The sequence below is a fragment of the Cololabis saira genome, chromosome 6 (genome assembly GCF_033807715.1).
Source record: "Cololabis saira isolate AMF1-May2022 chromosome 6, fColSai1.1, whole genome shotgun sequence".
Classification (NCBI taxonomy): domain Eukaryota; kingdom Metazoa; phylum Chordata; class Actinopteri; order Beloniformes; family Belonidae; genus Cololabis; species Cololabis saira.
This window is the reverse complement of record NC_084592.1, coordinates 16159255-16181600: the sequence shown is the minus strand read 5'-3', so window position 1 is coordinate 16181600 and position 22346 is coordinate 16159255. Positions and strand designations below refer to the sequence as shown.

Sequence of the window (22346 nt, the reverse complement as noted above, 5' to 3'; positions counted from 1 at the left end):
AGTGTTCAGCCTTGCATCTCCTCTTAAAGGCACAGCGTCCCATTACTCTGGCCTGTTGCTCTGGCCATGTAACAGTGACAGGGGGGGTCAGACTGTCACATTACCTCCCTCCTCCCCAGCGACGGCAAGTTCAGGGAGACGAGACAGGTAGTCAGCTAGGAGATTAGTTTTCCCAGCTCTGTGTGTGATATTGAAACAATATGGCTGTAGCGCCAGATACCATCTTGTGACACGAGAGTTTTTATCCTTCATGGAATTGATCCAGCTCAATGCACGGTGGTCGGTTTCCAGATCAAAGGTCCTTCCGAGAAGATAATAACGAAGACTGTCCAATGCCCACTTAATGGCAAGACATTCTTTCTCAATGGCCGAGTACCTAGTTTCTCTCGGCTGCAATTTACGGCTCAAATAGAGAAGTGGTTGCTCTTCACCCTCCTGTCCTTGTGCTAGTACGGCTCCAAGGCCCACTCCCGAGGCATCAACTTGAACAAGGAATCTCTGGTTAAAGTCAGGACTTTGCAAGACAGGGGAAGAGCACAAGAGAGCTTTGAGATTTGTGAAGGCAGTTTCACATTCTTTGGTCCATTTCACTGGATTAGGGGAGTTTTTAGTAGTCAGATTGACCAGAGGGGCGGTGATGGTGGAGAAGTGGGGGACAAATCGCCTGTACCACCCAGAGAGACCCAAGAATGACCGGACCTGTTTCTTTGTCCGCGGTCTAGGACTGTCTCTGATGGCCTTCACTTTGTCCACCTGGGGACGTATTTGCCCGTTACCAAGATGGTACCCGAGGTAACAAACTTCTCGTTTGGCCCACTCACATTTCTGGGAATTCAGGGTGAGCCCAGCGGAATGGATCCGCTGCAGGACCTGACGTAGGTGGGAAAGATGGTTTTCCCAGGAAGTGCTGAAGACCACCACGTCATCCAGATAAGCAGCACAGAACTGGCCACACCCCTGAAGAGCTCGGTCCATTAACCGCTGAAATGTGGCAGGGGCCCCGTGAAGCCCAAACGGCATGACAGTGTATTGATAGAGCCCCTTTGGACCACGAAAGGCTGTGTACTCCCTTGACTCCTTCTCTAAGGGCACTTGCCAATATCCCTTACATAGGTCCAAGGTGGTAATAAAAACAGCTTTGCCCAGTTTCTCAAGAAGTTCATCAATTCGTGGCATAGGATAAGCATCGAACTTTGAAACTGCATTTACTTTGCGTAGGTCATTACAGAGTCTTATAGTATTGTCTTTCTTAGGAACAAGAACAATGGGATTACACCACTCACTGTTGGAAGGTTCGATCACTCCTAAATCCAGCATGGTTTGAATCTCATTGTTGAGGGGCTCCACCATTCGCTCAGGGACTCTGTAAGGACGTTGGCGGATAGGTGTGCGGATTTTCAAATGAATCACATGCTCTATTAGGTCTGTTTTCCCAGGCTGTCCACTGAACAGGTCTGGGAACTCCCCACACACCTGCAAGAATTCATGGGCAGAATGTGTAGACAGGTGACTCACATCAGGTTGCTGTGCAGTTGTGAGCATGGACAGATCAGTCTCTTCCACGGAATCCTCCATTTCCACTTCTCGTGCCAGCATCACCTTTTCCACTTGTCCCTCCCGTTCCGGAGTAGGTGATTGACTGGCCTGGATGTCCATTCCTTCCTCAGAGCATTCTCCATCCTCAGTTCCTTCCACAGAGCATGTTCTGTCCTTCCATTCCTTAAGGAGGTTAATGTGGTACACTTGTGATTCCTTTCCTTTGTCAGGGTGTGAAACCTCATATGTCACCGGTCCGACTTGCCTAAGCACCGAAAAGGGACCTTGCCACTGGGCAAGCAGCTTGCTGCTGGAGGTTGGAAGCAACAGCAACACTTTTTGACCTGGCTGTAGCAGCCTGTGTCGTGCTTTCTGGTCATACCAGGTTTTCTGTTTCAGCTGAGCCTTTCCAAGATTTCTCCTGGCCTCGGTTCTGTACTGCTCTAGCCTGTCACGCATCTGCAGCACATACGAAAGAACACCTTGGGGTGTGGGTTGCTTGCACTCCCAAGATTTCTTCAGGAGGTCCAAGGGTCCTTGAACAGGGAACCCATAAAGGAGCTCGAATGGCGAAAAGCCAGTAGACGCTTGAGGTACCTCTCGATAGGCAAAGAGGACAAAGGGGAGCCATTTATCCCAGTCCCGACCAGTGTCATCTACAAACTTTCGCAGCATGGACTTCAAGGTGTCATTAAAACGCTCCACTAATCCATCAGTTTGTGGATGATAAGGAGTGGTGCGAATGCCGGTAATGCCAAGCTGTTGGTGGAGCTGCTTCATAAGCTTTGAGGTGAAATTGGTTCCCTGGTCAGTGATTATCTCATCAGGAATACCAACTCTAGAAAAGAACTGGACAAGGCAGCTGATGATTTTGGGTGTCTTGACGCTCCTCAGAGCGAAGGCCTCAGGAAACCTGGTTGCATAGTCACATAGAACAAGGATATATTCCTGGCCAGTACTGCTCTTCTCTAGTGGACCAACAATGTCCATTGCAATCCTCCGAAAAGGAACATCAATGAGAGGAAGAGGTAGCAGCGGAGCTCTCTTAGGACGTTTGGGAGAAGTTTTCTGGCACTGGGGACAAGTCTGACAATATTCTATAACATCTTTGGCCATCAAGGGCCAAAAGAAACGAGCTTTGACTCGAGCAAGAGTCTTGTCTTGTCCAAGATGACCAGCCCAGGGGATGGAATGAGCCAGGTGAAGAACCAGCGACCGGCAAGCTGTAGGGACGACCAAGCGGTTCTCTGGCTGATCGGCCAAATATAAGACTCCCTCCTCCAAGATATACTTCTCACTCTGGTTGTGTTGTACTGTATCATTGGCATTGTTTAGCTTTGCCAGTAATGGTGCTAGCGAGGCATCAGCCTTCTGAAGCTCTCTGATGTCTTCAGGTACCTGCCACTCCTCATCAGGCTTCATGTCAGGAAGATCACCAAACAGTGGAGTACCACGCATCTTCTCCAGGCGGCGCTGGCGCTTACTCTTCTGGGGACCACTCCGTCCACCCTGGCATAGGGAGGGGTCCAAGTCAGGAAGCGGCTCCAGCCCTGGCTGGGCTTTCTGAGACCGGGTAAGTACAGGATAAGCCTCTTGTATGGCTGTGGTTGCACCAGACCTCCCTCGCTGCCGGTGGGCTTGACGTATAAGATCATTGAGAACGGGCAAGTCTCGGCCCAAGATCATGTCATGGGGCAGGTTGTCAAGAACCCCAACACGGAGCAAGAAAGCCTGGTCTTCAACGACAATAGTCACATCTGTCACGGGATATGGCCTCTGATCTCCATGAACACACTGGATAGCTGTGGCATGCCGGTAATCAAGAGTGCCAAGAGAAACAAAGGACTTGTTAAGGAGGGTCATAGAGCTACCGGTGTCAAGCAGTGCTTGCACATGTTGACCATTGACACGAGCTGGCATCATGATCGGCTCGGTGTCAGATTCAAGCTCAGATTCAGGATTGGGCACAAGGGGTGGTGCCATGACTGACGCTGGAACAAATGGGTGAGGCACATGACAGAGGCCGGACAGCTTAGGACCTTTCAGGGGGCAGACTGCGGCCCAGTGCCCTGGCTGTTGACAGTGGTAGCAGATCAACTCTTTCACTGGACCCGACTTGGAGACACTCCTCGTCTCCGCTACGGTGGCTTGACCACCCACTTTGCGGTCTCCTCTCTGTGGCGGGTCAGCTGCTTCTTGGGACGCTACCCCTTTCTGTTGTCTCGGCGGCCTCAGGCCTTTACGGGCGTTGAGATACTGCCCAGCAAGTTTGGCTGCAGTAAGCCCATCATCTGGCTCATGTTCTTTGATCCAAGTCTTCAAGTCAATAGGCACCATACGAAGGAACTGCTCAAGAATGAAAACCTCTGCAATGTCACCTTTGGACCGCTGCTCGGGCTTAACCCATCTGCGGTAGAGACCTTTAAGTCGGGTGTAAGTCTCCTTAGGAGATTCACCAAGGGGAATATGAGTTGAACGAAACTGAAGTCTGTATGTCTCGGGAGAGATGTCAAACTTGGCAAGGAGGGCTTCTTTAAGGTTAGAATAGATGTTGGAAGCATCCTCCTCCATTGAGGAGTAGGCATCGAGGGCTTTCCCTGTTAAAAGAGGAACAAGCCTGCAGGCCCATTCAGCTGCCGGCCAGCCCCAAGTGCGAGCGATACGCTCAAAGCGAACAAGAAAGTTCTCAATGTCTTCACCTTGGTGAAAAGGAAGCATCTTTGGGCCTTGACGCATGGGCAGGTCGCTGTGGGCTACAGGCTGCGAAGAAGCTATTGGCAGCGAAGATGGATGCTCGGCGGTCGAAGTGTTAAGTGGCAGCCGGGCCCTGGGTGCGGGCGATGGCACACGGAGAGCATGGCTAGTTGTAGGGTTAGCATTGTGGCTAGCTTCACCCACATGGGCCGGTTGGGAGGGTGCTTGCGTAGCGCTAGGCGCTGTAATTGCGGATTTCAGCTGCTGGAGCTCACGAACAAGGACAGCTTCTCTTTGTTGCTGCCCTAGCAGAAAGTCTTTGAACATGCTAGCCAGTGACGGTTCACCTGGCCACGGTGGCTCCTCAGACGGCCTAAACCTTCCATGTCCTCTTCTGATCTTGCTCCTAGCACCTCCTATATCCACAGAATGTGCAGCTTCCTCCTCCACCTCCGTGTTCCACTCGACGTCCTCCTCCGCCTCCGCGTTCCACTCGACGTCCTCCGCCGTGGCCTCCTCGTCAAACGCCAACGCCATGGCACCTCCGATGGCCCCATCCTCAGTCCCCTCTTGCATTGTCACATCTGCCACTTGGGCTTGGGATCGTAAACCACTACGAGCTCTACCTCTGCCCGGTTTGTATGAATAACCCTTGCGGCCTGCCATCCCACCACTGCCACCAAATGTCAAACCCCTGGCTCAGGTATGGGTTTAAAACATAAAGATGGCAAGGCACGCAAGTGGGCAAGGTTTACAATAGTTTTATTCCCCCAAGTGATAGTATGTGAACAATACAAAAGAGGACCAAAATCTGAAAATATAACATAAAAACCATTTTAACTTCATAATATATACTGTACATAATGTAAATCAAATTCATTTTAAGCTATTTTTAATCTATTTATAATCACTCATTTTAAATACATAATATATTTATATTATTATATTAAATTATTATCTATATATATATATACGTATTTATTATAAGTATTAAATAGCACATTATATTCATTAGCTCTTAGTCTTAGCTTTTCATTTCATAAATCAGGCCTTTTAAATAAACCAAAATCATTTAACCAAACAAAAAGATCTAGATCAAACCATCAAACAAACAAACAGAATGCATTCAAATAATCACCTCCTCAGAGAACAAAGACACGCCCGGACACCAGCACAGACAGCAATTCACTCTGGACAGTGAGCTGCCATCTCTGTCTGTCTTTTAAAGATGCCCTGGCTCCACCCACATTGACAGGCCCACATGAGGTCCACATAGAGAGGGGTGTCAGAATAGTTCAGCATAGTTCATTCACAACAGCACTGTAGAATTGTTCATTTCATGTCATTTTCGTTGTACTCAGTCTTTTCTATAACATCCAGTATTCCTCCATGAAAGTCCAGAATCCCTCCATGATCCATATGATTCCTCTTCATAGAAGTCCAGTATCCCTCTGTGATCCAGACTATCCTCCAGTTGGTATGGCCCAAATAGGCCTCATTAGTGTCACATTAGTGTTCAGCCTTGCATCTCCTCTTAAAGGCACAGCGTCCCATTACTCTGGCCTGTTGCTCTGGCCATGTAACAGTGACAGGGGGGGTCAGACTGTCACATACCTACTCAGCCCGACTCGAGTCGTCTTGCCTTCGTTTCTTTTCAATACACAGATCAGAGGTAGGAGGGTTGGAGCGAAGCTGCTGTGATGTACTCGATTGTGTGATCTAAACAAAGAAGACAACAACACTAAAGATGTAGAACATGGAGGAGATGATAGATGTGCTGCTGGGTCTGTGACTTGTGTTTGATATCAAGTTAAAACATGAGAGTGAGAGAAGCTTCAAGCAGCGACGCTTTTTTTGTTGTTTGTTTGTCTCGGCGCTGCTGAATAGTCAGCTGAGAGCCGTGAGTAGCCCTGAAGTAACAGAGCTCCTGGTAGATCTTGTTGTTCCATATCCCCCGTCTAGATCCCTTTTTAATTCTCTCCTCAGCCATCAGGTTTATGAACATCTGCACCTCAGAGTTGGATCATGAAACAGACTTTTGCGCTGCCATTGCCTGTCGAATAAAAGGAACAAGAAGCCGCGAGTCGCTCTTTCGCTGATTTCCGCCTCCTGACTAAGACGTTGACGGTCCCGCCCCCCGACCAATCGGTGTGTGTAGTGTGATGACGTCAGATGCAGCCGACTCAGCCGCTTAGAACCTCGGCAGAATAGTTACAGAAAAAGTATCTACTCAGCACGGCTAGACCCCTAGTGGAAAAGCGCCAAACTGAGTCGAGTCTGGCCGAGTAGGTACTAGTGGGAAAAACGCCATTGGTTGTAAGTTACGCCAGCTGCTGACTGCATTTTCTTGTAATATGCTGCCCCCATGTGGTCAGAAGTTGTATCGCCACACATTGACTTTAAGAAAAGCGGACTTGCTCTTGTATTTTTTATGTGTCCTGATTTTTCATCTTAGTCGTCCTTAACTGAAGCTTCACTCTCTGTAAGAGAAGAACACAAAGCCAGTCTGCGGGACATTCTGCACTACTCCCCTTTCAAGACAAAAGAGGAACTGCTCGCTGAGATCGATACCATCAATTCACCCTGGTCTAAGGAAAAGACCGGCACGCGGGTCATCATCTGGAACCTCCGCAGGTCTGTCTTCCGTCCGTCCGTTGTACCCGACTGCTGAATGCAGTTATCTCTTTCGCAGTACCAGTCAGAAGTTTACACCGACTCATCTTAGGTATGAATGTCATAGTTGATTTGAGTTTTTCTGAGGAAAAATGACAGTACAAACCTTTTTATTTTTTTTGTTTTCTTGGTATCAAAAAAATATAATTAAAATTAGGTGTGCATTTTAATTGATTTAAATATCCCTTTGAAAGTTGCGCCTTCACCAGAGACTTGGGAAAGCATCAGATGGCCCCCAATATGGTTGGATATTGATAATTGATTTAAATTTTATTTGTCTAAACAGTCTCCCACATAGCACCATGTTCATAGTGATTGTGGAGTTGTTGCTTCATACTCTCCTCTAGTGCTGGGCGGTATACCGGTCCATACCGAATACCGGTGTTTATTTTTCTTATGATATGAATTTTTCATATACCGTAATACCGGTGAGTGTGTACAGTAGCGCCCACAACGTTGGGAGCGCTGGCGCTACGTTCCGCCGCGCCGCGCCGTAGACTACGGCGTAGGGTAAGCGGTGACGTGCACCGTACGGCCGCTCGCTGCGTACCCTACGCCGTGGGCTCTGCGTTGGTGTAACGCGGAACCATAAATCAGCCTTGACGATGCGAACCCCTGCTGAGAGCGCGGGCATATTATTATACATTATGGGATGTATAGAGTTTGTAGCTAGCCAACTATGGCGCCGGCCAAAAAAGAAAAAATATTGCGGGCGACAGACAGACATGATATAAAGAAATCTTTCTGCCAGGTACGTGTGTTTGTGTTTGCATGTGACGCTGCAGGGAAGCATGAAGGAAAACACAGCCTGACGACACACCATGCGTCCACGGGGTCCTAGCGCCAGGCACACATGAGACCATGCAAACCTGTATTTATACTAGTGTGGACATTAATGTTTTTCTACAATATTTCCTCCTCATGACAGTAAAATAGGCCATTCTAAGCCAATTTACTGCAGCAATTCCTTTCCAAATCATTAGAAAATGTGGTTAACACCCAGTTGTGCATGAAAAAAAAAATACCGTGATATACCGTGAAACCGATATAATTTTGAAAAATACCGTGATATACATTTGTGGTCATACCGCCCAGCACTACTCTCCTCCTACTTTTCTGTGTGTTGGGTTCCACTAATTCATTATGTCCGGATGAAACAGTCGTCCCCGAGCTTCCTGCACTGCGCTCAACGTTTTCTGACCTAAATATAGTTCCCACAGTGTACAAATCTCAAGCAACGTGATCTCCGGTTGGCGTGTTTTCTGTCGTAAGAATATATCCTAGCAAGAAAATTTTAACGCTAAAGTGCTTGTTTGAATAATAACTAAAGAGAATTTCTGATGTACAAGTTTCCAAACGGATTTAATCTCATCCAATCATAAAATTATTCTAGAGAAAGTTATTTTTTTATATATATCGTCTTAATCTGCTGCAGATGTGAGCTTTGAGGTGTTTGGAGCATGAGCTTTTTTTTTTGAATGACACTGAAAATAAAGTCACTTCACCGTCAGCCGCTTCCAGGTTCTTAACAAGCTCCTCTTTTTTTGGTCTTTTTTTTTTTTTTTTTTTTAGCCTGGCCACGTTTGAGCAGTTGTTTAAACTAAGGATCTTTCAGTCTGCAGCATGACAAATATGACATTATGTTCGAAAGGCCCATAAAGTTTTTCTCCAAACACAGCTGAAACGTTTAGGCGCAGCAGCACAAACATTGAGGTTTCCACTCGGACATCCAGCACAGAGCTTTTATACACCTTTTTGAAGGAAAATCGAACAAAGTAAAGCAGTGTTTAAAAGAAGAAAAAAAGTATTTACATTTCTTGTTGCACAATTTTATTATGATTTTTATTTATTTATTAACAAAGTGATTAATAATGTTATTAAGTTTAGAAAAAAAGAAGAAACTAAAATTGCAGTTGCAGTGCACCTTGATTTAAGTTTATTGGTTGTCACATCAGTAAACGACCGAGTTGATAACACACTAACGTTCCCAATGGCTCTTTTTGTAGATTGCGTTGAATATATTCGTTTCAGACTTTGAAACAGGGACTTTGATTTGCGTCTTCAAATTGCTGGCAGATGTGCTGCATCGGTGCATCTGTCCTTGTGAGGTTTACGTTTCATGCTGCTTCCACGTGTTCTGCGTTTTCTGGCTCAACTATAAACCTTGATCGAGGTGGTCCGGACAGAAAGCACTGTGTGCGAGATATGTCGAGCGTTTGAGCGCCGTGACTCATTCTCGTTGGAAAGTGCACCTCCTTTGCAGTTTTTAGTGGAAGATCATCTGCTGGATCTTCCGTTTGTCATCACAAGTCTGTGATATAAAAACATCAGAGGTTCTATATTTTCTCCACATTTGGAAAACGGGACAATAGTTCAAACGGCTGTAGCTAAGAATTGAACATTATAACCACGACTAACAATGTCTCAGCTTTCTGTAGATCGTCAGATGTCGAATAAAGGTAAAAAGTCTGAACTGTCTTTTCCTTTTCCTTTTTTTTTTTTTTTTTTTTTTTTTTTTTTAGGACATCTATAGGAACAACTGAGTTTGATTTTGAAACGGATCGGTATGACATCCGGATTCCCTCTGAGGTCTATGAGACACTGAACGAGTCTCTCTTGAACGCAGACCGGGCCATATCTTACACCCCTGAGAGCATTTACTCACTGCGGGTAAGGAGCAGACGGTTGCACGGCACCATTTCACCTGAGGAAATTCATTACCATATTTGCCGGACTATAAGTCGCACCAGCCATAAAATGCATAATAAAGAAGGAAAAAACATATATATACCGTATTTTCTGGACTATAAGCCGCACCTGTATATAAGCCGCATCAGCTCTATTTTTAAAAAAACAATAAAAAAAAAATATATAAGCTGCACCTGTATACAAGCCGCGTCCGCTCTATTTAGAAAAAAAGATATGCAAGCCGCAGATATTTATGTTGTTAGATTAGATATTTACTACATGTACAGCAGGATTTTGAGCTGTAAATGATGTACATGTTTGTACCTAAATAGATCCTTTCTAACGGTGTCTTTTAACACTAATTCCGGTTAGCACTCCCCCTAGCGGTGGAAGAAAAATCCACAGAATAGCCGCACCTTTGTATAAGCCGCATGGTTCAAAACCTATGAAAAAAGTAGCGGCTTATAGTCCAGAAAATACGGTATAAGTCGCACTGTCGCATTTTAGGGGGAAATTTATTTGATAAAATCCAACACCAAGAACAGACATGTCATCTTGAAAGGCAATTTAAGATAAAAATGGAATAGAGGCAACAACAGGCTGAATAATTATACGGTATGCTTACGTTACATGACACAACTGAGAACATGCCTGGTATGTTAACATAGTTATTCAGATAACTATAGCATAAATAACATGCTAAGAAGTTCACCAAACCATCCGTGTCACTCCAAATAACAAAAATCCAATTAAATCTTCCTTGGTGTCACTTTTAAACAACTCCGCTAACTCCGGAAGTAGAAGATGCGGCGCTTCCTCTTCTACGTCGCTTACGTCAGACTCATCGTCAGTTGCAGTTTGCCCTCTTGCAGTTTAGTGTGAAAATAACATGTGAAATGATAAACCAGTATTAATGTGTTAATAATTTCGCACATAAGTCGCATCCCCGGCCAAACTATGAAAAAAGAAAAAAAAAGAACGCGACCTATAGTCCGGAAAATACGGTACTCATACTTGTTTTATCCGTTCGTGTGTATTTGAGACATACGCCATCGTGAACGCTGGACATGCTGGTTTTGTTTTTATCGATTGCAGGCGTATTGTAGTATTCTGTACCTGAAGCCCCGGATGCAGGTCATGGTGCGCGGTCAGAAGGTACAATCTCAGCTCATCGCTAAGAGCCTGGCCTCCATCAGGAAGGACCACTACAAGCCTACCTTCCTGGTATGACTTCTTCACATCCTTTTATAAGGTTGTACAATATTTGAAAAGTGTCATCTTACTTTTCTTTTTTGTTAATGTCACTTCAGTACAGACGCGTTCCCATAATTTTTGGATACAACACCAAAAGTAAAGACCAGTACGGTATTATGATGTATCACAAGAACAGGCTCATCAAAGCCTACGAACGCGTGGGCTGCCAGCTGAAGGTGGGCTTCTTCTCTTCATCTTGTGTTTATTTATTTACTCCCTGGGATTTCAGGGGGCGTTGAAAGTCTTTTCATCTGGTGGCTGTTTGTTCTCTACAGGCCAACAACAAAGGTGTTGGGGTCATCGGGGTCATTGAATGCAACTTTTTAGATCCAACCCACAACAAACAGAGCTTCAACGAGACGGATAAGTATAGGTAATACCACAAACGCTCCACTCATTAAAAGAAAAAGCTTGATTTAATCATTTAAAAAATATTTTTAACATGCTTTTTAACATTTCTAAAAAAAAACAGAAAAACCATGACCAACTTGGCCGTCAAACTGGAGGAATATTGGAATGAGATGCGCTTTAGGAAGAGAAAAGAAGACCCGACCAGCACCGTCCCCGTGGAAGACACCATGTTAGTACAGCCTGCAGTCACGGGCAGCGTCTACTCTGTACCTCTGTGCATTCGTTTAACCGAACTGATTTCTCAGGAAGCGACCGGATCAGAACTGGGTGCAGTGTGACAACTGTTTGAAGTGGCGCAAACTCCCAGATGGAATTGACTTCAGCAAGCTGAAAGATGAAAAATGGGTCTGCCACATGAACCCCGATCCGCAGTTCAGGTAACCAGAGACTGTGCACTAGTGTTGTTTCTGTCAGCCTGTTTCAATTTTAGTTTGAGTCTAGTCTTTGGGTCAAGCTATCATTTTAGTTTTAGTCACGTTCATTCTACTTTTAGTCGTGTCAAGTTTCAGTCGACTAAAAGTCTGAGCATTTTAGTCAGAGTTGTCCAGGACCATTTTTTTAGTCTATTTTTAGTCAAAGATTGTATTTACCCATTTTACAATTGTCTCTTATTATATTATTGTTACCTTATAAACTCAAGAATATATTCATCCAAGTACAGAAGACTCTAATTTGAGTTTACAACATATTTATTTTTCTGCATTTCTCCCCATCTTTTTCGACAGACATTGGGTTTTGTTTTCCACGTCTATGTAGGAAAGTGTATCCAAAGATGGTTCTTCTTCTTCTCCCCCCCCAGAGCAGATCCCTGCGTGGCCGGCCATCGGCCCCTTTCTCTATGTAACTTTGTTTTTAATTGACGTGAACCTAGAGCTCTGCGCATCAGCCGCTAACTCTGCAGCTGCATCTTCTAGATCTGATTCCCAGTGGGCAGACTGGGATTGAGGACGTGACGTCACCCAGCAGCAGAACTAAACCAGAGGAAACTACTGAAAACATGGACATTAAGGATCTTTGTTAGAACATTTGGTCTCGTTTTGGTCAACAAAAAATGAAGACACATTTTAGCAGAGTTTTTTTTTTGTAATCTACATTTTAGTCTCGTTTTTATTCGTCTACGATATTGCATTATATATCTAATTATCGTTATCGTCACATGACCAGCATATTCTCGTCTCGTTTTCCTCAGGTGATAAAGGTTCGTTGACGACGATATTTAGTCATAATTTTTGTTGACGAAAGCAACTTTACTGTGCACTTAATATAGGGAATACAGGGACTGCTAACCAGCAGTTATTAAAAAGACTATGAAGCACTAATTCTGAATTGCCCACATAGCAAAGATAACTGTTTGGACTGTTTTTATTTTAAGACATAGTTAAGAAAGCTCACACGTCTATGTAAGGTCTCATAGTTGAGGGGGTAAGTGGGGTGAAAACCAAACCATGAGGACTGGAAACCAGCAACAAAGAACTGTGTCAAAACATAAGTCTGGAAAATGAAAAAAATCCTCTAGATTAAAGATTCCCAAAACTGGAGGAACCATGATCTTGAATTAGATGTATCATTTCCTCCCTGGTGCCTGGAGAGGATTTGAGGGGAGGGAGGATGACTCGGGAGGCGTTATCGAGTTGTACTAAACACAACAGCCCGCTGTCTGGTTGGCGTCTCTGGGTGTTGATGGAGGCGGGAGGGGGGCCATGCTGAATGACAGCAGGATTTGAGTAGCAACTTCCCCAAAATCATGTTGCATAAATATGACCTGCAGTCTCCCTCTGCCACCCCTGCTGATGTTTATTGAACGCACATAACTCCTTTGTGAGGCTCTTTGGTTTGTTGAAGACCTGGGTTTCGTGGTTTCCTGTCTGTCTTTTTACTTGCCAGCTGCAGATTACACTTCGGTAATATTGGCCATGGTTACATGATGTTTTTTAATTATTCCGAATTAAATAATTCCGAATTAAACTATTTTCCTTTGCATTTACATGGAAATAGTAATTCCGAATTGAGGTTTACATGGAAAACATGTTTGATCGGCTTTATCCAATTCCGCTTAAGGTCTGGGGGTTGGGGAGGCTTCTGATTGGATAGGGGGGCGGACTGGAAGTTACTTCTAACGGGAGAAAAACAAACTTACTCGATTAGCAACAACGTGGAGGACCACATTATTAGAATCCTGCCATCTGTTCTTTTACTACCACTGTCATTTAGCAGACGCTTTTATCCAAAGCGACTTACATATGAGAGAACAACACAAGCACAAAATCACATAGGAGGAGGACTTTTAATTATTTCCAGGTCCTCCAAGCTATTTATTATGTAAATTTTCTCTGCCCTTGACCACCTTTTACTGCATGCTGCCATCTTGAAACTTTGTTTCGAAAATAAGCCCAGCGCGGGATATAAGCGTCATGGCGACAGACGGGCGAGGGAACGAGCAGAAAGACCGGAATTAATTTAAAGTGGAATGAGTGTATACATGATCGCGGAATTATTCTATTCGGATTAAAAATCAGAATAAACCAGCCACTTACTTCGGAATTAAGTTTAATTCGGAATGGCCATTTTCATTTTGAATTAGGTGTTTACATGGTAATTTTAAATCATTTTAAATCTGATTCAATTTTCATTCTGAATTAAAGAGGAATTAAACTTCCCATGTAAACGCACTGATTCTGATTATGTCGTCCACGGCTCTTGAGGATGAGGAGCTTGCGGAAGTCCTTGTCTCGTCATCAAGCCAGGCGTCAGTTGTGTTGACATTAGTCTTAACCCGCGACTCCGCTCAGAGGCGAGTTATTGGCAGGGCCAGTTCGACATGTTAAAAGGGCAGGGAACACACTCGATTTGAGTGTTAAACGCGGGGTATCCACTGATGTGATGATTTGTCCAACAGACTGGTCAGGATCTTCTTCTAATGCAAAGGTTTTGATGTGCCAGAGGTTGGAGCAGGTTGTTCTCCATCCACAGTTACAGCATGTCTCCCAGACCACCATGTGCTGATCCAACCTGGTTGAGCCTCGGTTCTTGACCAAGAAACTAGTTTACATCAACTGAAAATCTGGTTGAGCTTCTGTCTTACTTTAAACTTCCGAGTGCGTGATCACTCGATTTGATTTGAGGAAGTTATTTCTTCCAAACCTGCTTCTCCCAAAGACTGAAAGGCCTGAATGATTACTTAATTATTCATAGTTTGTGTTTGCTTTTTGTGGCGAAACTGTGGTGTCCTTTTTTTAATAACTATTATTGAATCTCTGTTCACAAGTCTGAAATAATAAAAAAAGCAGAGAACATTACATGAGATGAAAAGTTATTTTAAGATTTTGAATATTAAGAAATGTATTCAAAGTCCAATCAAAGTAAAGCTTACTTATATTTTGCATCACCTTCACAGGAGCTGCCAGGTAGAAGAAGAGCCCGAGGACTCTGACGATGACCAGCCGTCATACCGCAAAACCTACAAACAACAGTGAGTCACAAATGCTGAGTTTACGTAACATTGAACTTTCCAGCGTCAGACTTTAACTCGTTAAGTGAACATAAATAAAGTTCACCAGCTGCATGTGAACTTTTACCTCCCTGTTTATGCAGAGAGAGGGAGGACAAAAGGAGACAAGAGAAGCCAATATACCAGGTAAATATTCCTACTTCAAGTCGGCTTACATTTTACAAATGTTTCATCTACACCTGTCACTCGCCGGTGCTTTATTCAAGTATAAAGGAATTCGGTCACCTGGGAGGAGCTCGGAGTCGAGCCGCTGCTCCTTCACATTGAGAGGAGTCAGCTGAGGTGGCTTGGGCATCTGTACCGGATCCTCCTGGACGCCTCCCTAGGGAGGTGTTCCAGGCATGTCCCTCCTCCCTAGGGAGGTGTTCCAGGCATGTCCCACCTGAAGGAGACCCCAGGGAAGACCCAGGACACGCTGGAGAGACTGTCTCTCGGCTGGCCTGGGAACGCCTCGGACTCCCCTCTGAGGAGCTGGAGGAAGTGTCTGGGTGAAGGAAGTCTGGGCATCCCTGTTGAGGCTGCTGTTCCGGATAAGCGGCGGAAAATGGATGGATGGATGGATGGATGGTATATTAACATAAAGAAACTAATTTGTCCTGTTTTGCACCTCTTTTCTCCGTCCAGCCTCCTTACACACCGTCCTTAGTGCGGGCTGGTATAAAGCCTGGACCTTCTCCCCAGAGGTCCCACGGAGTTTCACCATCTGGTAAGAAGAAGCAACAAAAAAAATCAAAGTCATTGTGTGTTAGAGAAGAAACATTTGAGAAATCAAAGTGACTGTGTCTTACCTCTGTTAGCATGCAGCCCTTTGCGTACCAGTGGACTTCCTGTTATTACCAACGTGTGCTCGCTGTCGGCGAGCGCCTTGAGGTAGGACAGTCTTAGTTTGTGAGCTATAACCTATCAGTTTCATCTCAATAAAGATGCACAGTAACTCTTCTGTGTGCGCTGCAGGGGGAAGAGGACGCCGCCCGTTACTCCACAAAGTACGCCGAAAAGGCCCCGAATGAACGGCCTCCCGGTGAGAGGCTCCGGCACGGCGCCAGCAGGAGACGTGAGCTCCCTGTCTGCTCCCACTAACGGTGATAACCATGACGTCAGCAACGACGATGGGGACGACACTGACGACACTGACGATGACCTCGTCATCTTGGAGACCGCTAGTACCCCCAAACCACAAAAGCCTCTCTCCGGCCTGGAGGAAGTGAAGAAGGAGGAGGGTGAGACTCAGATAAGCATGCTGCTGGAGTGCAGCGACGACGCTGCCGTGGACGCCACTGCTGAGACGGCGACGGCGGGAACGAGCCCTTCCAGGCCCGCGACCGTGGAGACCGGTCATCCTCCAGCAGTGGTCAACACCACCACCCAAACAGAAGTGGGTGAAGTGAAACAGGAGAAAAACAGTGAAGATCCAACAGAAATGAAGGCGAGTTCTGCCCATTCTCACGCCGGTACAGAACGGAGGTCGGACTTTGGCATCCCCGGCCCCGAGCAGAAAGGATTCAAGCAGGAGAAAAGTGACGACAGCCCGAGAGCGACGCCATCGCAGCGGGCCCTGCAGAACGGGGTGGCGGGGATGAAGGGGGATGAAGGCGCCGGGCCGTCTTCAGCGAGCGCTGGCAACGACTACTTCACCAATCACTTCCCCACTTTTAACGAGGTCCAGGAACAGCAGGACCAGCTGCTGGAACTGATGCAGGACACGGCTCAGGAGAGGGACAGTTTAAATGAGCAGGTGCGCAAACTCACCTCCCAGTTGAAGGACACGCAGAGGAGACTGCAGGAGCTGTCTCACCTCAGTGCGAAGGGAAAGGGTCTCCACAAGGCCTGTCAGACGGACGAGACGGAGACGGAGAGAGACTACTACAAAAATCTGTTTGAGAAGACCAAGCAGAAAGTCAGTGACTTGGTAAAGGACGAAGAGGCCTTGACAGCAGCTGCGGAGGCCGAGGCCGGCGTGGCGACCGCTCAGGATGACGAGAAGGATATTGATGAGATTTTACGGCGAGTTGGCTGTCTGGTTCAGCAGCTGGATCAGAGAAACAAAGAGAGGGATGAGCTTTGCTCGCAGGTCGGTGTCCCAGCTTTTGTCTGAGCTTGACGTGTTTACAGATATATTTCTGCTTAATATTCACAAGCTGCAAACCTGTCCTAAAGTACCTATTTTAATTAATAGTGATATTTTATCATTGTTTCCAAGATTTTAGCCCATAAGACAACTACTACAACATTAAAAAAAACATTGAAAGCCTCCAATTCAGTCTCTGGTCTGGAGTAACGAGGCATTTTTGTAAATATTACTCCCAATATTACTCTGCCTGATACAAATGACCTGTAAAACCTCATGAACTGCTTGGTGATGTTAAAATGTTGCTCTGCAGACTCGTATAATACAATGTTGGGTTCCCACCCACAACCAAACTGTTGTTGAAGGAGCTTTGCCATCGCTCTTGATCATGGTCTTACTGAAATTTGCAAACTTCAGAAACACCTTTTAAAAGACACGCCTACAAATGTCTTTATATTTTATCTGAAACAGAAGAAGATCTTCTGCATTTAGGAAACACGATTCAGTGGTCCAGTCACTGTGTTCAGCTTCATCCTTCTCTGGTCCTCAACAGTAGAACCTGGTTTAGATTTCTTACTCGAATGATATTTATAATAAGGGCCCCCCTTTGGTTTATAAGAAACCTCTCCATTATGCCCAGAGGCGTTTCTGGAGTCTCTTGGGGCCTCAGGCAAAAATTCACAGGGACCCCCCCCCACCACTAATTAATCATAATCTGACACTAAAGAAAAATGTGAAAGAAAAAATATTTTTAAATGGTGAACATTTGTATTATTTCAAAATAAAATATAAACACAACAGACAATTATTTCCATCCATGCACCTTAGTAGCACATTTTCTAAAAAGATTTTGCCAGTGAATTATATAACCTAGCCTTCTTAGCTTGACACTTAAGTTTAATTGGACACATCTTTGATTTGACAGCTGAAGAACGAGTTTTGTTTTATTTTCAGCCGCTAGCTGAGTAAACAAGTTGATTGCTGGTGTCTTTACTGTGACGCTCAACATTAGCAGGACAGACTAAATTAGTTTATGTATTATCTGTACTATTTACCGCTTTCTTGATACTTTTTTTTTTTCTTTTCGTTTCTCTGTGCCAGATGGATAGCTTCTCTTAATTTCGATAGACATCATCCGGTTTGATTACGTTAGATGTAGTGAGAGGTAGAGGCGGGGCCCCTTTAGGGTTTTCTCTGCAGGCTGACCACTGTCATTACAAAGTCTCCTCATTGTCACTGTTGTGGTTCGAAGTTGGCCAGCCCTCATGGGCCCCCTTCTGACTCGGGGGCACCAAGCGTTTGCCTGTTATGCCTGTTGACAAGTAGTGCCTCTGAATATGCTCACACACACTTGGGAAGCCACTGCAACAGGTTATACAGCTTTTGAATATAAATGTTTGTATTTTTATCGATGTTGACCTGCTTCCTTCTTCTCTTCTGCTCATTGTTCATCTCCTCGGTGGTTTCACCACCAGGTGAACGGTCTGAAGGAGGAAAAATCAAATCTGGTGGCCCAGTGTGAAGAGCTCAAGCAAAGCTTGCAACAGCAAAGGGAAGGCCCGTCTTCTTCAGATAGAAACATTAATTTTCCTACTCGGTCACATCCGGAGGAGGGAGCAGGGTCCTCGGGCTCAAGTGCAACTCAAAGGTGAGACAGCTGTGGACGCGCCCCTTTTACGTGTTGCATTGAATGTTATGAAGTCAATAATTTATTTTTGTTTCTGCTTCGCAGTTTGATCGAGCTTCGGCAGAATGTGAGCCGCCTCCTTATCACCTACGTACCCGCACTGGACCTGGAGCAAGTGAATTATGAGTGTAATGTCATCGACGAGATCCTGGAACAAGTTCTCAATAGTATGAACTCGGAGTAAACAGAGAAATGAAAAGGCCTCAGGCGCTCCAGCCACACACAGAGCTGCTGTAGTTGAGTCTTCACAGTTCAGATTAGAGTCGACTACATCTGTTCAAACATGATGCAACACTGCAACCTGTTCCTTAAACGTTCCTTTAAAATCAGAACCTCCATTGTGATCTGTGCTGTTGGGGTCTTCTTACATCCATGGGGCCAGAACTGACTCACAACATTAAGGAGAAGATTTTAACCTGTATGTGACTCAAAGAGCTCACAGATCCAAGTTAAAAGGCATCTGGGAAGACCTTGAGATGGGTGCTTTGTACTATTCCTTAAGTAAGGAGAAATGTTGTTGTTTCAATCAGAACATGCGGAGGTTTATTTCAGTGATGTTAGACCAACCTGCCCACGTTTCACCATGAAGATGTATGGATGGATCTTAGTTTGCTTTTAAATTAAACCATGCAAGTGAAGTCGCATGAAAAAGTACACCCTCCTTCATTCATAAAGGTTTATCTTTCAGGACTCGCAGTATTTGTCCAAACAATGTGGAGTAAATCATTCTAGACTGAGAAATATTTCCCATCTTACTGGAAACACCTGAAATGACTATTTCTCTTTAGCCAGGTATTATTGAGCCAGACGTGAGGCCATATGACAACAATAACGGGACTACTGCTGTACTTTAACCCAGAGAGCGTCAGCAAAGTTTCAGCTGAATCGCTGAACATAAAAGTATGGAGATGCTCCAAAGTTACGTTTTCAGTAACATTTTGAAGAAGATTCGTCTATTATGAGTTGTTATGAATTGTGTCAGAGTGGACAGTTATAAGCGTGTGGCAGGCTGATCAGGACATATAAAATATAATTATTCACATCTTGGCTCCCAAAGACGCTAATTCTTTTTTTTTTTTTTTTTTTTTTTAAGTTTATATAAATTATTTTGGGTTTGTTTGTTTTTTGTTTTTTTTTACACAAACTGCTTCTGCATTTTTGCTTTCATTTTGCCTTTTTGAATACCTGGTAGCACCTGATCTTTTATGTCCTGATGCATAAACTTTACAACGTCCAGCAAGTGGGTGCTTTCTTTTTCAGAAATTTGTAAGATATTTTGCCTGATGTTTAGTTCTTCCATCCCAACTTTATCTAATAGTCTTATGATTCAAAACAAAAGCTTTTTCTTTTTTTTTCCTAATATGTATGTAAACAGGTAAATATATTTTTTTATTCCCAGCTTATGTTTGGCAGTTGTCATTTGTATTCTTGAACTTTTCTGTCAAGAAAAATGTGAGATGATGCCAGCAATAAGCCTTATATTAAATTTAAATGTGATGCAAACTGGACTTCAGTTGAGCATTTACAAACTTGCTCCAACAATCGTTGTGTTCAGTCATTGAAAGATCTGTTATTTGTTACCACGATGAATGACTGCATGTACCTCACAGGTAAATCCGTTTTCCTCACTGAGATTGCAGGACTCATCTTTTTGCTCCAGCTGCATATTTTCTTGACGTTTACAATATGTTGAACATCATTTATTTTAGAAAGATGAATATATGTTTTGAGTCAAGATCAGGAAGCCGGAGGAAACAGTCAGCACATGCGAGCAATAAGAAATGTTTGCAAATATTAGAGAACTAAATTCCTACTCAGGTTTCTCGTAGGCCTACAGTGTTTTCATTGCTACCATAAGATACCACAAATATGCAACATCAAGTTAAAAAAGGTTGAACTTATAAAGTGAAATTGTCAGAATAATGTTTTCTGTCATTAGTTGGAACTGCAAAAAAAAACAAAGCTTTGGGTCTTACCAGTATTTTGAGTATACAAAATGTGCAAAGAATGGAATTTGATCAGTATTTTCATTTACTGCTTTACAGCTAGCATTTGTATGTGGGACCCATATGAGCTAAAAGTGGGTCTGTCCACAGGTCCTGTAGTGGTCCTACCTGTGTTTGCTCAAATTTACTCTGACTGGGATCTAACTGGATTTTAGATGAGGTGAAACTAGTTTTCTAATATTCTGAAATTATATGGAAACCATGACTACGGTACTTAGTACACTTATCCACGTCATTAACCCATTTCAACCCCACTCACTTCTCAAGGATCCCACTTTTAACCCAGATGGGGCTCCCGTGAATGTATTTGACCGATTTATGTCTGTTGTAATTCCACGAGGTTGACAAAATAAGCAAAATACAGAGTCATTTTATAACATCTGTACATGTACACTGCACATTTTGTGGATATTTCAAAGTTGTTTTTCAGACAATTATCTCATAGTTCTTATGTGTTTTTTTCCAACATTGTGTTATTTATCTTTGGACAAAACAAAAAAAAAAATACGAATGATGATTTTATACAAATGTTTTCATTTAAGTTATTAGAAAATTAACTTGGGTTGTAATGCATATGGTTATTGATATTCATAGGCAGCAGTAAGTATGATTACTTTTTTTTATTGATCTTTTGTTTTCAGCTTAAGTATGATTTTCTGAAACTCTAAACTTCAGACGTTGAACTGTTGGGTGTAAAGGTCCATCCATGCTGTCTGCTGAGAGTCCACCAGTGTTACCCACCAACTCTACATGAGATGCCATCTTTACAGCTGTTTGCAGACAAACACCACCGTAATGCAAAGTATTTGAATAAACTTTAAATTCTAACATATTGTAGCGGTGATATAGGGAACCCATGGTTGGTAGAGTGGCACAGTGACTGACATGTACAGTACATGTAGGATGATGACCTTCCCGCGGATTGTGCCAATAAAGTATTCGAGTTCTCTGATCAAACATCACGTGGTTCTCTGCAAAATATACGTTAGGCACTACAACCAGTACTCGAGTTGAGGGGGGATGGCATCCCCCCTGAAATAAAAATGGTCAAAATCATCCCCCCAGTAAAACATCCCCCCTTTCCATCCATGTCATGTTATGTCATTTCATCAATGAATGTGGTTTTACTGCTATTTCAACATTTATAGTCATCACCAGAAAAATAACTTATTTGACAATTTTCACCTGTTTCAAGTAAATTTTCACTTGAAATAAGTAGGAAAATCTGCCAGCGGGATTTATCTTCTCATTACAAGCAAAAAAATCTTGTTCCACATACAGATTTTTCTACTTATTTCAAGTGAAAATCTACTTGGAAACAGGTGAAAATTGTTGTTTTTTCCAGTGATGAGTCTTGCTTAGGTGTAATGAATTTTTTTTACTAAAATGAGACAAATATTCTTAAGATTTTGAGTTTTTGCAGTGATCCATTTGACTTATCCTGTGAAGGACAGAGTCATATTGAAAGTTCAGAAAACTGTTTTTTATTGTTGTGTTTTGATGTATTTGATGTAAGCCCAGTGGATATTTAAAGCTTACAGAAGGCTGCATTTAACTGCTGCTATGTCATTCCTGCAGTATTTCTGCAGGTGTTTTGGTCAGTGCTATTATTTGTAATATATTATATTATTTGTAATCAGCACAAATTATCTGTCCCCATATGATAAAATCCACCATCCCCCCTGATTTTTTTTTTTTTTACAACTCGAGTACTGACTACAACATGTCACCTTGGAGTATAATACATTATTATTAGATTAAATCACCATATGACCATAAGAGATTGTACAAATAGTCCTGTAATTTAAGGAGGAAATATTT

At 43.7% G+C, this 22346-nt stretch overlaps 1 protein-coding gene across 1 annotated transcript in view; it reads left to right on the top strand.

The window, feature by feature from the left end:
• The window catches only part of morc3a (MORC family CW-type zinc finger 3a), a 33737-nt gene extending 12268 nt beyond the window's left edge, over positions 1-21469 (top strand). Inside the window, exons 5-18 of the mRNA XM_061723380.1 lie at positions 6708-6864; positions 9426-9573; positions 10687-10815; positions 10902-11021; positions 11121-11218; positions 11318-11425; positions 11502-11633; positions 14651-14725; positions 14848-14890; positions 15389-15470; positions 15562-15634; positions 15719-16835; positions 18308-18480; positions 18565-21469. Coding sequence (XP_061579364.1) covers positions 6708-6864; positions 9426-9573; positions 10687-10815; positions 10902-11021; positions 11121-11218; positions 11318-11425; positions 11502-11633; positions 14651-14725; positions 14848-14890; positions 15389-15470; positions 15562-15634; positions 15719-16835; positions 18308-18480; positions 18565-18703 — 2594 coding nt within the window. The 3' untranslated portion in view covers positions 18704-21469. The remainder of the gene's footprint in view (positions 1-6707; positions 6865-9425; positions 9574-10686; positions 10816-10901; positions 11022-11120; positions 11219-11317; positions 11426-11501; positions 11634-14650; positions 14726-14847; positions 14891-15388; positions 15471-15561; positions 15635-15718; positions 16836-18307; positions 18481-18564) is intronic.
• Positions 21470-22346: the final 877 nt, after the last annotated feature.